Source organism: Sphaeroforma arctica (assembly GCF_001186125.1).
Source record: "Sphaeroforma arctica JP610 unplaced genomic scaffold supercont1.108, whole genome shotgun sequence".
NCBI lineage: Eukaryota > Ichthyosporea > Ichthyophonida > Sphaeroforma > Sphaeroforma arctica.
The window spans coordinates 107,519-123,557 of record NW_014040450.1 but is presented as its reverse complement, the minus strand read 5'-3'; the positions used below and the strand labels follow the sequence as shown (position 1 = coordinate 123,557).

The following is a 16,039-nucleotide window of genomic DNA, read 5'->3' as shown; positions in this document are numbered from 1 at the left end:
TTTGGACGAATAACTTTTTTCGACCAGGCGGATGGCAGAAAAGTAAGTGCTACCGGATATTGTAAGCATAGTACATGAAGGTACGGCAGATAATAAAGATATGCAGACTGCTGACAATTATTTACCAGCTACTTCGAGCAGGCCCAAAGGATCTCCGGACCAAATAACATGTCCGTATCTGCGGCTCTACATAAGGCTCAGCAGCCTCGGATTTGGACGAAGAACTTTTTTCGACCAGGAGTGGTCCCTCGTGCAAGGAAGCATGAGCCTACATTGAAAGCTCATTCACAAGATGCTCCGCAAGATCAAAGCGGACGGGGCATTTGCAATCTTATGCCTGCCTTGGGTACCACGTGTGCTTTGGTTTGATTTATTTTATGCACATACTACAGTCGTAGCCGGTACTAGTGCCTCAAACACGACACACATTCTTGACATATGCCAAGTACGCGTGCTGGAAGTCACCATGAGAACACACGGTAGTAGAAAGACTGAGTTCACATTGAATTCAAACTACTCACAGCAAATCGGGTATGTGGAACCACGTCCCATACCATAAAACGGTTGTTTAGACGCAGCGCGATCAATCTTCATTGTTTTGGTTAGCAATGAAGGGCAGCCAGCATTCGCGCAGACAACCACGGGGCGGCTGACACAGTTCACAAACTGCGACAGTTAGCCACTTGGAGTTAGACACGGAAATCGAGACAATGTGGTGAGTGTTTGGTGTTAGAGTGCAATATAGTAGACTTTAAAGAAAGTGCAAATGTATGTATTTATATCTGACCTCACCTTTGGTTTTATACCTAAGGTGTTTGTGCTAGTCTTCAGCCGCTTGGGCTGGCCAGGGTAAAAATTTATATGGTCAGTATGAGAAACCTTATGCGGAACACTTAAACACTTCGATGCTTTTCTATTTCAACTTCTCTGCAACTAAATCTCACGCTGATCACATGATGCCTTTCCGCATAGGTTGTGACTCACATAGAACCGCATCTATCATTAATATGTTGCGGTTGTCAGGTTTAATTCACTCTCGGGAATCGGTTGAGAAACTTAATCTGCTCTCGGAAGTCGGTTAAGTAATAACTCAACTCTTGAGAGTAATTTGAGCAACTTGATTTGCTCTCGGGAGTGAGCTAACTCCGATGACTTAGCTCTCGGGAGTGAGCTAACTCTGATGACTTCCATAAATCAAAGATGCTTTCTTGCTGTAAAATCTGGCCTGAGACCTGTAGTCTCTCATTTGGGCCAAGACACTTTATGAAAGGGTTTCCACCAGACGATTAGTATTAGCGTATGATATCCGTGGGACCACATTCGGGCCGATTACATTACCATACCAATAATATCTCGACAAGAACAAGTTCATCCTTCATGTGTTGGATGTAGCTATCGGTTACTGGATCCTCCGCGCCACACCTGATAAGTCGAAACGGACAACGGTGCTGACTCTGGTAGAGATTTTTGGTGAACACGGATTCTCATGAAAAATGCAGACAGACATGGGCTCGAAATTTACCAATAAGATTGTTGAACTTCCAGGCAAGATGTGAACTACCTTCCCTCTCACAATTCGCATCTGCTGTGAGGCCATACCGCAGGCATGGGATGAACATCTAGCATTCAAAATATTGTACCAGAACCCTCGTATCACCCGTAAACACAATTGCACCCTTGCGTGTACTTTGGTACTATGTGATACAATATTGCCGATATTAACGATGGAGTATACGGACAAACTGACAAAATCCTTCGACCTTCTAACGATTTGGTCCAGTTTAATGAAAGGGACATTATAATGGTGAATTCTGAAAGAAGAACGTCGAAAATGCGACCGTTTTCGGCCCGTGCGGTGTCGTAGTACGGATCCCTCGCTGAACGATGCGTTGTGGCAGGAAGAAGGATTAGAGCTCCGCCATATCATTAAACGCCGACCGAATGACGAGACTGGTAAATTTTGATACTAAATACGATGGCGTGGGAGACAGCGGAAGTGTTTGACGATACATATAATAGTTTACCCCAAATTGAAATAAACTTTATGAATGTCATCACTAACGATATTATCACGTACTATAAGGACTCGCAGCACATGCGCGTATGTGTCGCCGCGACCAGAATTAAGCTTTTATTTTGTACAGAGAATAGTTTAAGAAGGCGATGTGCTAGAAACATTAACTTTGAGCCGTCTAGCTCTCTGAGGTAAAATGCCAGCACACTGCCCTAGCTCTTTGAAGATAAAGGCCAGTGTCCCCGGCCCGTGTTTGGATACTAATTTCGGTTAAGAAGGCGATGTGCTAGAAACATTAACTTTGAGCCGTCTAGCTCTCTGAGGTAAAATGCCAGCACACTGCCTTAGCTCTTTGAAAATAAAGGCCAGTGTCCCCGGCCCGTGCTTGGATACTAATTTCTTATCTCAGAAACTGGCACACTGGTAGTGTTTCAGCTTGGAACGAATACCTAATAGGGGTTGTTGGATATTTGAGATTATTTGTATATGCCGTAAATTTGGGTTACCCGATCAAGCGTTTTGATCGGATAAGGCACATGACTAAGTTCCGGATCATTGGTTATAAGACTGTCAATATATAAGCAACCTCTCCTCTTGTACGAGGGGAGAACGTTAAGGTACAGTCATCTCTATTACATACCACAGGGCTAGCCATTGCACCCAACACTTTGGCCGCCGCACCAAGTGAAACTGAGAGACTACAGGAGTAGACGTATTTTTAAATACGTTAATAATGTTTTACGTCGTTAGCTCGAGAGTAATTAGGGACTTGTTCTTAAATTAATATATGTATAGGTGGGTCAGCCCAAGAGAATGTAAGAGTAATTTGAGACTTCTTCTCAGATTATTCTATTTATAGGACACGGGCCACCGGCTACCCAAGAGCCGAGGTCCGAGACTGAGTGTGCGTAACAGAGAATATGATATATTTATTTCTAGAAAATATATCCGAGTGCTAAAGTGTTCTGCATAAGGTTTCTCATACTGAACATATGAGTTTTTACCCTGGCCAACCCTAGTGGTTGAACACTCGTACAAATACTATCAGTATATAACTGAGGGTGAGATCATAAATAAATTCATTCGAACGCACCGCTCTTTAAATACATTTGCACTTCATTTAAAGTCTACTACATTGCACTCTTACAGAAACTTCTTGGAACGGAAGGAGACTGGCAGTGGAGCCAAAGACCTCAATGAAACGTTCAAGACCCTCGTATAGTTTGGTGATGGCAAACTTCAGCTGGCGGTCGAGTTTTGACATTGCTACCTGCTGTCGGAAAACAACAGAATGTCGGTTTTCGTTGGACTGTGTGGTGTCTGAGCGTAGGGCGTCGTCTCTTCGTCAGTCATATGTTGTGCTTGCATTCAATTAGCGGGAAATGCAGGTCGCTGTAGCTTCACAAAAATTGTGATGTCGCAGATGTCAGGCGGAGGTTGGTGGGTCCCAGGAGTGAAGCTTTTGCGGTCACACCACTAGCTCGGTCTGGATAGGTTCCGCCGTTGCCAGTTGATTGCTGGCGACTATTGCCGCACCTATGTTCGGAGTCCGATTGGTATCCACAACCCGTGCTCAGGCTACAGCCTTTAGATGGCCGGTCACGATCATCGGTCACTATCATCGTGATTCTCGGACTGGCTCCTGCCACAGTAGGTATAGTTCGTAAAGCCGGGCGACATACTGCGGCTGCGTTTAGTCGATGAGGCTATGTGTTGCTCAAGTGCAGTCGCCGATAACTTTCGAGTGGAGTAGGCCGTAGTGTGCGTAGGCTCATACAGGTCGAGTGTTTGTAATAGCCCCTCTTTAAAATATCGTAGTACGCAGTAGTTATGAACGTTCACATTGCGATGCGGAGCTTGTACAATTTGGTCCATAAATTTGGTAAACATTTGCCTCAAACTGAGATGAGCGGGTCCGCAACTCAACTGTTGTAGCTTTAAAGGGTACAATGTTTGAGGCTTGAAACATCCCTGTTTCTCAGCGTCACTGGATATGTCCAACCTTCAACCCAGACCTTTCGCTGCATCTCCGGAGGTGCTCCATTCAGTCAAGGAGGTTAATAAACTGAGAGGCGTGTCTGACCGACATGCATATCGAAATATTGGGAAAGTCTTCCATCAACCTCTGGATATATCGCCATAAGAAACCAACAGGGCCGTTGGGGCAGGTAAAAGTGCTTTTGTCGGTCAGCTGTTTGTGTGTGCCAGCGACCTGTGGCCGATCAGATAATACTATCATTGAACTCGGTGGCATCGCCACTAGACTGAAAAGCATCCCGTGGTCCCCGCGGCTGCTTCACCGAGCTGTGGGACATTTACGAAAGGTCTCCCCATCGACAAGTGTTCTAGCAAGTCCATGCTTTAGAGCAACCATTGATCGATCATATTAGGATCAGTTGAGGTGCGCTAAGGCATAAATGAAACTGCATCGTCCGCCTTACGATGCTGAAGGCCAACATCATATGCCCTCCATTAGTCGGCAATAAGCTGAGGGGTAGAAGACTGCTCTGGTTTAGGCATCGGTAGGGGCGTTTGAAGGCAAGGGTTCATCCCTGTCACTTATTGTCTCACGGTTCCCCGCATCCATCTGTTGACGGTAATCAAATAACCATAAGGCGTGGATCAACAGGGTTTGTTGAGAGGTTTGGTGGTGCTTCTAGTCGAAGAGATTCGTTGACTTCTTTTCCATCTGCCGCTCGGGCAAGGACAATGTCACCTCTATCGCGACGCATTGGTGTGGGTATCCGCATTGGCAAGTGTTGTTCGTCTAAATGATACAGCGCAGAAAGTACACACTATCTAGCTAGATCCGATTGGTAGTGGATTGTTTGTTTATACGTGCTTGCTATAGCAATTCCGCGTCGTGCTCCAGCTTTATGGGGTATGCTGCACTTCCATAGTGTGCGATCAGCCAACGTTCAACTTCGACGTTTGTTCCCTCCGTTCCTAGTGCTACCATCAATTTGATTTGTTTCGGCTGGTCGAGAAATTGAAGCGCGGGGAATCGCGTATACTCCTTCTGGAACTTTTCTAGTTTCCATTCATAGAGAAAAGACAGAATTGGGCAATAGCGTCGTCTATAACACATCGAAGGCGTTCGAAGCTCATTGCGTGGAGTGTTGCCACTTATGCGTGATGACGTTGTATCGCTGAAGCAATCACCCATTCTGGAGTTAGTAGGTCAAATCGAAAAAAAAGAAGGTTATTAAATCAATCGAGACACTTAGTTGTAGTCTAGTATCTGTGGCTAGAGCTTCGTTGTAGTAGACCATACACTTAGTTTACTATTGAAGAACTAATCCAATTGTTCTACTTTAGTGTTCAAAGGCTGATATCCTGATTCAGTCGTCTACTATAATGTTTCATGGAAGTCTAAGTGTTCAGCCGTTCACACATGTATATAATCGGTTCTATACTATTATTAGGCCGAGTTCATCTCTCCATTCCCTGATGTACTATACTTCTGCTACTTCATTTCGTAGTTTCTAAGAATATTCACGATCCGTGCACATATAACTGATTTTTAACAATTGGTCATTTTTTGGAGTTATAACAATGTGCGGCTTGTCGAACAAGTAATGGTCAGATTTGGCCAAGAAAACCGAGGCTCCCGGTGCCGGTTTTCGAGGCGAATCGGACGCGCCCCTATGAAATGGACGTGAAGGACGTGGGACTTGGCAGCAAGAGGAGGACTTTATGGGGAATAGTTGCAAGTATTACTCAGGCTAAGAATGATGTAATGAAAGTATATTAATAATATTTACATAGTCAATTTTAGGACGTTGGTATGTGAGGAGGATCGCATGTATTACTATTTTCCTAATAAATAAACATATGCGAGCGATAGTGAATAAAACTATTTTATTTTTAGTAATTGATAGAGCTATTTATACAGTAAGAGTGTCCAACTGGTGTAGTGGTAACATAGATGATTTCCATTCATCTGCCATGGGTTCGATTCCCGTGTTGGAGATTTTTTAGTGAGTTTACTTAAGGGGATGTAAGTAAATAATAGTGTCTAATTCAGAAATGCTATACAACATGATATTATAATTGTTGAGTTTATAAAAAAGTTTCATTACAGCAATTAGGTCAAGGTACAATCTTTGCTGTCAGTGTATCCAATGAACTCGTTTATTTACTTCAGATTACAGCAGCAAACTTCGAGGTGTATTACTGATAAGTCTGCGAACAAATTCTTTAATACGGAGGTGAGTATTGTCTACTTTAGAGCCTTTCACTAAGACAAAGCTAAAAATATGCATTTCGCAATATGCGACGCTCAGAACGACTGATACAGGCGGTATACCCCAATAACTGTATATTAAATTCAGAAGGCTATGATATGACTCCTATAACTGTATAATTCAGAAGGCTATGATATGGCTCCTATTACTGTATAATTCAGAAGGCTATGATATGGCTCCTATTACTGTATAATTCAGAAGGCTATGATATGACTCCTATAACATTCCCCCCCCCCCAAAAAAAAAATTGATTGTTTCCTAAACACAACGCCTTAGACCACTCGGCCAACCTGCAAATTTTATGACAGGTGCAGGACTCGAACCTGCGCATCCGAAGATATTGCGGAATTCACAACCAGAGTCGAAACTCAGATGACACAAACGGGTATTGCCACACATCTAAGCCTATTAAAAGGCGGGCACAGTAAACTGTAAAATACTTCGCGAGACTTTATATTCTAAATTTATTTACTAAGTTACTATGGATTAAGTTTATGGGAACCTACTTTCACGCTCCGGCCTGTAAGGGGACTGTTTGACGTCCCATTCGCATACCCCTGGCAACTATTTCAAGGCTGGCCAGCTTGTCGTGGGCGATGAGAAGCTCGTCGATCCTATCAGTAAAACATGTAAAATCAGTATGCTATGAATGGCCGAACCAAGAAGCACCGATCAATGCAATGACAACGAGCGTGTTCCTAGTTTGTGTGCAACTGCTATGTATGTGAAAAGGTAGATACATGGTCGTTTCCAAATTCTTCCGCAAATCGAGACAAAGATAATTTAACAGGACTACTAGTCGAATTCAAGAACACAGGCACCAACCACAAAGAAGTGAGCCATGCAGATACACAGTACACCTGTCCATAGACGGGACCAAAGTGTAAGGCACCCGAAAGTAGACGAACCAATAATCGGAAATTGGTCGCACCACATACCCGTCACAAGGGCCTAATCGGGTCGCAAAGGACAAATCCAACTTCGTCAGCACACTATGCCCATCACACACTGCCTTTACACAGTACTGGAGTGGTGCAATGTCGGCATCGGAGATGACATGGTGTGACAAATCGAGCTGCTCAAGCCGGCTATGTATAGTACGATCAACGGGTTAGGACCCCAACTCGCAAAGGGCAACACAGGCAAAGCGCGATGGATCTTAGACTACGGGACGGTAGAGAGGATACTTTGCGTACTATAGCCGTTTTTTGTACAAACACTCGTAGTTTATTTTTACTTTGTGTGACAAACGCAGCAGTCCAAAGGCTCAAGTCTCACTGTACCAGAATACAGCCGGCCAAATTCAGTTAGCCAGTACCGCGACACAGTCACCACACAGGGCCGCACACAATGGTCTACTACTGGATTGTATAGTAGCATGCTCACATACAAACATACTCACCTTGACGTCGCCACCGCTGCCTGGAGCACACTTGCTAGACCACTGCCGGGCAGAACAGCGTGCGACAGATTGAGGCGTATCACAAACCCTGCACATATACATCAGAATTAGTATATGTCGTAGATACACACACACACACACACACACTCTCACACATATATATATATAAACATGTCTTAGATTCTCGCCGTATAAAAGTCCTTAACAACGGCATATGCCCTATTTTAGTCACCGGTGACTTCGTGCCACAATAGCTACGGGTGTGCTAGTATTCTGTGCTTTTGTGACGTATTGCATACATATTCAGTTTTTTTTTCTCATATTTCAGTCACCGGTGACTTCACGCCATAGTATCTACGGGTGTACTAGTATTCTGGGCCTCTGCGAGGTATTGTATTCATAGTCGGATGTGTGTGCGTAGTGCACTTGGCTCAATCGGCGCCGCCACACACACCCAAAGATCAGGTCAACAGCTGCTGTATGAGTATCCATACAACAACTCATAGAGGCAAAGCATAACGCACAGAACAAAGAGTCGCCAAGCAATGCCCGCACACTTATACTGAGCAAGACCTCAACTGCTGGACTCGCACCTTTGAATATACCCAACAACTTAGTTAACCAACAAGCCTACGACCTAGATAAACCATTTCCCACACCGTGCCGAACGGTACTAAACATACACACCCACCTGATGCCACAGCGTCCAACAGAGTCCTCAGACTCTCGTCTGTGAGGTGCACGCCTCTGAGAGACACGTGTACATCGGCTGGTATAGCGGTACGCGTGTGACCAATGAGAGACGGCGATAAACACGCGTCGGTTGGTGAGTTGTGGCTCAGAGGGTCGACAGTTGGCGATACGGCTGCGGCGTGCGAACTGGAGCCAACGCCATCTGAGAGAACAGTCAGCGGACATCCGCCATCAAATGACCGGATGAGTTTCACTGTGGTGCAATAGGGGTAAGTATATTAGCATGGGTGTACCAACAAAGTAGCTTTATGACTTAGCCAGCGCACATGTAGTAGATCAGATAGAACAGTCATACTACGGCAAGCATCAACCCAAGTGCTAAGGAGAGCGCGTGCACATGGCTATATACCATACGCAACGACAAGCACCGACAGCCCGTACATGTTAGTCCAACTGAGCCAATAGCAACCGCAAGGTCACTACAATAGCCTCACGAGTCCCTAGCAACCGAAAGGCCTCTATAATAGCCTCACGAGTCCCTAGCAACTACAAGGCCTCTATAATAGTCTCACGAGTCCCTAGCAACCACAAGGCCTCTATAATAGTCTCACGAGTCCCTAGCAACCGCAAGGTCTCTACAATAGTCTCACGAGTCCCTAGCAACCACAAGGCCTCTATAATAGTCTCACGAGTCCCTAGCAACCGCAAGGCCTCTACAATAACCTTACGAGTCCCTAGCAACCGCAAGTCCTCTATAATAACCTCACGAGTCCCTAGCAACCGCAAGTCCTCTATAATAGCCTCACAAGTCCCTAGCAACCACAAGGCCTCTATATTAGCCTCACGAGTCCCTAGCAAAACTACAAGGCCTCTACAATAGCCTCACGAGTCCCTAGCAACCACAAGGCCTCTTTAATAGTCTCACGAGTCCCTAGCAACCACAAGGCCTCTATAATAACCTCACGAGTCTCTAGCAACTGCAAGGCCTCTATAGTAGCCTCATGAATCCCTAGCAACCACAAGGCCTCTATAATAGCCTCACGAGCCCCTAGCAAGTCCACTGCGACAAGATGCAAATCGACTGCAAGAGCAATCAGCAGTGGATGGCAACCCTTGGCATCTAGCTCGCAAGCTCGGGTGTAAAAATAATACTCCATGCATACGCAATAAATGGAACACATCTTGCGTACTTCTTCAAGAGACACCTCCTGCAAGCATTGTACACTACATTGTCACCAACACCCCACTCACGTACACATGTATCTGCAGAATTACAGAAGTAATACTTTGCTCATATGAGTATATGAGTAACGTAGTGCCTTAAAAAAAGTACTGTAGTGCTTTACTACAGAAGTACGGACGCGCGTTCTCGGAACAACATCGAACACATACCTATCGCAACCACAGTGATCTCTGCGTTGCCGCTGAGACCAATCTCTTGCAGCGATTGGCGTACTGTTGATACCAGCGGGGTGCTCAGGTGTGACAGTGTGCGGTTGCTTAAGAAGTTGCTGTCCAGCCTAAGGCGTTGAATCTGCTACGAGCATAGAAGTATATGAGACAGGAGAATATACCGACGCGATGGTTGCGAGTTTCGGTCAGACTACATATGGTACATGCGAGTGGTGGGCGGTTTGTCTATCGGAGAGTGTCTGCCGAGTGCCCCATGAGGAGAGTGACAGTAAACCCTCTCCTGCGTGGACGTACTGGAGTGTTGAAGCTTTCAATAATAACCCATCCTCATACTTTAGAAGTACTGTCGCACCAATACACGGTGGACGCTTGGAGCACAGTGTCCGTATGTGGTCTTCGATACATAATATAGGAGACTCTGCCACAGGAGTCCTTTACTTTGCAGTACAGACTAGAATGTCAAGCGCCAAAATTCACTAGCAACGAGATGATTGCTGGTGATGGCACAAGAATACACTTCTAATCACAAACACGCTACCAAAGAACACGGGCACTAGCGACACTTAGACTACTGTATGCTATATATATATATATATATATATATATATATATATATATATATATATATATAATATAATCTAATAATGATAATATAATAATATAATAATATATAATAATATAAAATAAAAATAAAAAATAAAAAATATAATATGTAAACGACTATATAAACGTTTGATATTTTTATTCATAACGAAACGACACCAGGCATAAGACATAACAACCATACCGTAGCGTTGTTTGTGTGGAGTATCCGTGCCAAGTGTGGGGCAGCCAAATCAGTCAGCAGATTATATGACAGGTCGAGCACACACAACTTGGACCTGTGGGTATGCACAGTGGAGTGCGATAGATTGTGTGGCATGCACATCAGCAGAGGTAAGGCAAGACATTGTGCGCAGGCATATACATTAGGCATACACATAGGCGTAAGTGTAAGCTATGGATCTTACAGAGGTATGTGTATTTGCACAGGTAAAAGCAACGAATTGTACGCAGGCATATTCTATAGGCGTAACTGAAAGCTATGTATCATATAGGGGTATGTGCATCAACACAGGTCAAAGTAAGGCATTGTAGGTAGGCATATGCATCAGGTATATACATCGGCGTAAGTGTAAGCTATGTATCTTGTAGAGGTATGTGCATAGTCAGGATATACGTCGGCGTAGATGGTTACTGTGGAGTGCAATCGATTGTGTGTAGAGGTATTTATAAGGGCCGATCGTGATACCCAAGTCCCGTGGTGGTTCACCAATTTACGAGTAGATGGCAATGCTAATGCTGTGCCGTACAGTTGGCTGTGTACGCAGATGTGTCAGCTTACTCAATCAAAACCGAAACCCTAAACCAAATTTAAAACCCTAAACCCTGAAACTTCATCGTCAATATCATAGTACTACAGTAGCACGGACAACCATGAGGTAGACCCATCGGCGTAAGCAGCGGCGGCAGGTTGTGGATGGTTATGTGTAGGTGACAGAGAGTACAGCAGCGTACTGACCACTCAGCACATGGGGCTTGCGGGAGGGGTCAGGTCTCTACGGATCTATGACAAGGCGTTGTAATAGATTGCAAGCTCAGATGCCTAGCCAATTAGAAAGTCCGAGTGCACACTGATCACTACTATGAATAACACTAATGATGTATAGTCACCGCACTGATACCAACTCGCAATACACGGCCGACATATGCTGTAGCACAGATGCTGCCAGCCGCTATAGAATAACCAATCCTTAGCAACACAACCACGCACCTAGGTCTGAGAGTGATACACACTAGCAACAGAGCACTAGTACACCATTCCCAGTGCACCTGGTCCCTAGCAACAGAGCAGCATTAGACCATTCTTATGCACCTAGTCCCTAGCAACAGAGCAGCATTAGACCATTCTTATGCACCTGGTCCCTAGCAACAAAGGGCCACTACATCATTCCCATGCACCTACTCCCTCCATAAAAACCCGAGACGTTTATAAACTCGGGCCTGCAACACACCCAGCCTACTATATTAAGGCATAACTACATACAAAGTCTGCGATAGAAACTCCACCCCGGTAGCGGTGATCAAGTTGCCACTCAGCTGCACGTGAGTTAACGCACTGCCCACACCCAGGCCACTCACGAGCACTTGCACGCCCGTGTCATCGATCCTGGTGTGTGACAGGTTGACACGTGACAGGTGTCGCACGTGTGTCATGCATCGCACGAGTATTGTCAGCTGCAGATAGCGCTCGAGATACTGCCGGGACTCAACAAAGTCACTGCGCTGCTGACGTTCGCTCGGATGGAGCCCTTCCACACCTTCGTTCTACGTTGAGCATGAGTTGATCGGGTTGGAGAGAGAGAGAGAGAGAGAGAGATGTTCGGTGACAGCTGGCGTAGCGGGCGTGTGTGCACACGGTGTGCATTTGTGTGCTATATGGCCCATCATAATATCAGTACATCAGGTATACGCGCGCGCATGTGTCTGTGTGTGCGTGGCCGTGAGCGTGTGGATGAACGGATCGAGCCTTCTATTGACACCAGAGGACCTGTCTGTAGAGAGTGTGTAGATGAGATATTCGTCGCTCAACAATGTGCGTGGGCCAGATTACGTGGTCGCTGTAGCGTGTGGACACAGGGGGTGCACATAGACTTGATATGGCACAATAGACGTACGCCAGGGTTATTCACCTTCAATCAGCAGAGATACATATGTGTTTGATTACAAAGTAGTGTTGCTCTGTACAGCACAGTATGAGACGGACCACACACCCGGCACTCTGGTCTCATTGAAGAGGTTCGGAGCGATCTCGGATAGTCACACAGGAAATGGTAATATCAAGCAACGAATACGTCCAGTCAGTATATACGTGACAGTACATGCACACCACTATACCAAAGCCCAACACACTGTGCGGCCATTTCCAGACGAGTGCCACAACACACTATACAACAACAGCAACACAAGCACAACCCGTGCAAACAATCCCTCAAACGACGGCGAACCACCCAGACTACATACCAGCTGCATGGCATTGTGCACAGGCGCGTGGAGATACCGTTCATATGTCTGTGAGTGCTCCACCGCCACCAATTGATGACAAAGCGGCGTATGGGCGATGGCCAGTGTGGTGTGTGCGGGTGGGCTATCCGCTGATGCATGAGCGTATAGGAGAATGTAGTATCGAGATATGAGCAGAATGTATGTGTGTATATGTGTACGTTGCAGCATATACCGAGCCTAGTTTATGAGAACATAGGTATGTGTCGGTATAATCAGATCAACGGCAACGGGCACTGGACAAAACATGGCGTGGATAGCGAGTATACAATATACATACAAAAAACAAAAACAAAATCAAGTACATGAGACAACGGTAGACTTTCTTTACTAAAATCGACGCTGAACGAAACAGTGCAAGTAGGAATGTACATCCATAGACCCAGGGCAAAGAACAATGCTTTCACCAGCAAACACCATTGGGACTATCACACACAGCCCTCGTTAAAGGGTGACGCACCTTACTTAGCTCGTCATAGCTACCAGAGATATACAGATAGACTATGGAATGCAACACCCTCGTATGTACACGCAATATTACCAACAAGGCAGCCCACTGGCGGGCTCTGTGTGACAAGGAATCGTATTGACAAGCCCCCCGTACAACTACAACACACACACGCATCTGGCCCACATGCATGCAATGGTGTGACTATCATTTAGGACATCCCACAACTAACTACCGTCTGTACCTTAAACAAAGTGTCCTGAAACCTAAACCCTTAAACAAAGTGTCCTAAACACACAGCACGTCAGACTAGCCTAGAACCAAACACTGCATCTCAAACACAAACTGTCCACAAAAAAAGTGTCACATTCACATCCCAGGCTAGCCTCCCCACACACCTGGGTGCTGGCTGAGGAACGTGGTATCTGCATCCTCTGTGTTGTAGTGTGTTTGGAGGCCTTTGCACACAGCTGCCAGCGGTTGTAGTGCGCACGTGCGTGTGATGCGGTTGTACTGTTCCAAAGGACTCTCGCACTCCCAGCTGTCGCAGATCACCTGCAGGCTGGTGTTGTGCTCGCCTACCGAGTGGTAAAAGTGCAGAGTGGGTTGGTAAAGAGAAAGAAACCGTCTTGGCAAAAACGTACACAGAGGTGTGTGTGTGTGCGTGAGTATATATATACATATATATATATATACATACACATACACACACACACATATATATATATACATATACTTATACAGTTATATATATATATAAATATATATGCCCACGTATGTGTTGTACGTCCCTGCGCTGGTGCGAACACATTTGCGCACCGCCGTGGGTATCTCTAGATAGGCAGTGCTGTGAATCTGAAAGGTTTCTTCATACCTGTGAAGATCTACTATACATGTGTGCAAAACTCACACGTGTGTATTGCCTATCCTCATGCACACGCCTCGCGTAGACAAACACAGTACTGCGAGAGTCAGTCACTTCTCGGTGTAGAGGATTGGATAGCACGAATGAAAGAATTCAATCTGAAGCATCGCCCGTGAAGAATTCCCGTCATACGACACACTATGAATGTCACATAGAATCACCTCGAATTTAAAGCACCACTGAAAAAATATTCACATACCATCCAATGAGACCGTACATAACACACATATTCATACATATCAACCACATATAACACACGTACGCAAGCATGTCACTCACTTATAACACACATACGCATACATAACACACATACACACCCATGTCACTCACATGTACAACGCCCTGTGAATCCACTATAGTATCCTGTACAACCTATACACACTCCAAGTAGCACCGCCACACGAGGGGTGCCTGGCATACCCAGCCTACGTGACACACCTTTCAAGACCTGCACCTCGATATTGCGTAGAGTGGTGTCCTTGACAATCAGCTCTCCCGATACATGTCTGAAGCCCACTATGCGAGGTTGCACGCCCTCTTGCGCATGTAGATGCAGACGAACCATTGAGCGTAGGGTATCGATGGACTGGGAAGGGCCACACAGCAGCACAGACGGGTTGGGGCTGGGGCAGCGCGCGGGAGACATGGCACCAGAAAAAAAACCAGAGAAAAAAAACCCAGGTTTAGATTGTGGTGTGTAACTTAATAAGATACGCACCGCTCACATCAGTTATTGTTAGATAACATACGAAGATATGCACATCTGTTGGTCACAGATTGGCGGACTCACAAGCCAAGCTCGAACTGATCCCTGTACTGATGCCGTACATATGGGCACAGCCAATGAGGCATATATACTTATAACTAATTGTTGTCTAGATGTAACTACGAGGTATATATTTACATGTTATTTCTATATGTAACTACCACAGATATACATACATGTCATATCTACATGTAACTGCTGCCCATATACGTACTTTCATGTTTTGTCTTGTGGGAATGAATGCATTTGAGGACGTGCAGAGAATATCCGAAGATCCAGACATGTATACCGCAAATACTCTCAGACACAGCCACACACCAAGCGCATCCCACCACCACAGCAGCACACACCCGCACCCAAAAGCACTCACGTGGTATTAGGGACAGTGCTATCGGTGTGCTGTTCAGTGATCCGTACTCGCAGGGCCAAATGAGGCCTGTCCTTGAATGTTAACCCAAACTCGAATTTGGGCATTTCCGGCGGTACACCCGGTGTCCCGTTGTCCCTATTGTTTACGGCCAGAGACGTCTGTTGTTTCGCTACTGAGATACGTTGAAAACGTATACCATTCAGTTTAGTATGATATTTTCAATCCGTTACAATATATATATATATATATATATATATATATATATATATATATATATATATATATATAGGGAGGGAATGCAAATGAGGAGCCAAGGTGTTGTTAAGGGACAAAGAAAATCATATTGGCAAGTACAAATGTATACATGCCGCTATACACACATATATACATACATACGCACAGACAGACACAGACAGACATAGACAGACAGACAGACCCAGACCCAGACCCAGACCCAGACACACACATATATATGTATATATAATTGTACATAAATCTACATGTATATACACACACACACAAACACACACACACATACCTATATATATATATATATATGTTTATATTTACATTTATATATATGTATATATTTACATTTATATATATGTATATATATATATATATATATATATTATACACACACACACACACGCACACAC

General features: G+C 45.0%; 2 protein-coding genes and 1 non-coding gene across 6 annotated transcripts in view; 1 reads left to right on the top strand and 2 right to left on the bottom strand.

Moving 5' to 3' along the window:
* Nucleotides 1-3,002: 3,002 nt before the first annotated feature.
* On the bottom strand, nucleotides 3,003-5,857 carry SARC_02427 (hypothetical protein). The gene has a single exon (XM_014303823.1). The coding sequence runs from the start codon at nucleotides 5,178-5,180 to the stop codon at nucleotides 4,860-4,862; it is 321 nt and encodes a 106-aa protein (XP_014159298.1). The 5' UTR covers nucleotides 5,181-5,857; the 3' UTR covers nucleotides 3,003-4,859.
* A 59-nt stretch (nucleotides 5,858-5,916) lies between these two features.
* SARC_30048 lies at nucleotides 5,917-5,987 on the top strand. Its single transcript has one exon. It is a non-coding gene; the product is annotated as a tRNA-Gly (tRNA).
* A 724-nt stretch (nucleotides 5,988-6,711) lies between these two features.
* The window catches only part of SARC_02426 (hypothetical protein), a 31,015-nt gene continuing 21,687 nt past the window's right edge, over nucleotides 6,712-16,039 (bottom strand). For 2 of the 4 annotated variants that reach the window (XM_014303819.1, XM_014303821.1), the window contains 11 exons: nucleotides 15,381-15,552; nucleotides 14,683-14,867; nucleotides 13,718-13,897; nucleotides 12,833-12,963; nucleotides 11,856-12,136; nucleotides 10,557-10,650; nucleotides 9,749-9,890; nucleotides 8,355-8,609; nucleotides 7,664-7,751; nucleotides 7,200-7,349; nucleotides 6,712-6,875 (listed from right to left, as the gene is read on the bottom strand). In XM_014303819.1, the coding sequence (XP_014159294.1) occupies nucleotides 6,770-6,875; nucleotides 7,200-7,349; nucleotides 7,664-7,751; nucleotides 8,355-8,609; nucleotides 9,749-9,890; nucleotides 10,557-10,650; nucleotides 11,856-12,136; nucleotides 12,833-12,963; nucleotides 13,718-13,897; nucleotides 14,683-14,867; nucleotides 15,381-15,552 (1,784 nt within the window). In that variant the 3' untranslated portion in view covers nucleotides 6,712-6,769. Of the gene's footprint in view, nucleotides 6,876-7,199; nucleotides 7,350-7,663; nucleotides 7,752-8,354; nucleotides 8,610-9,748; nucleotides 9,894-10,556; nucleotides 10,651-11,855; nucleotides 12,137-12,832; nucleotides 12,964-13,717; nucleotides 13,898-14,682; nucleotides 14,868-15,380; nucleotides 15,553-16,039 lie in introns of all 4 variants that reach the window. The other 2 variants (XM_014303820.1, XM_014303822.1) reach the window with 2 other exon arrangements.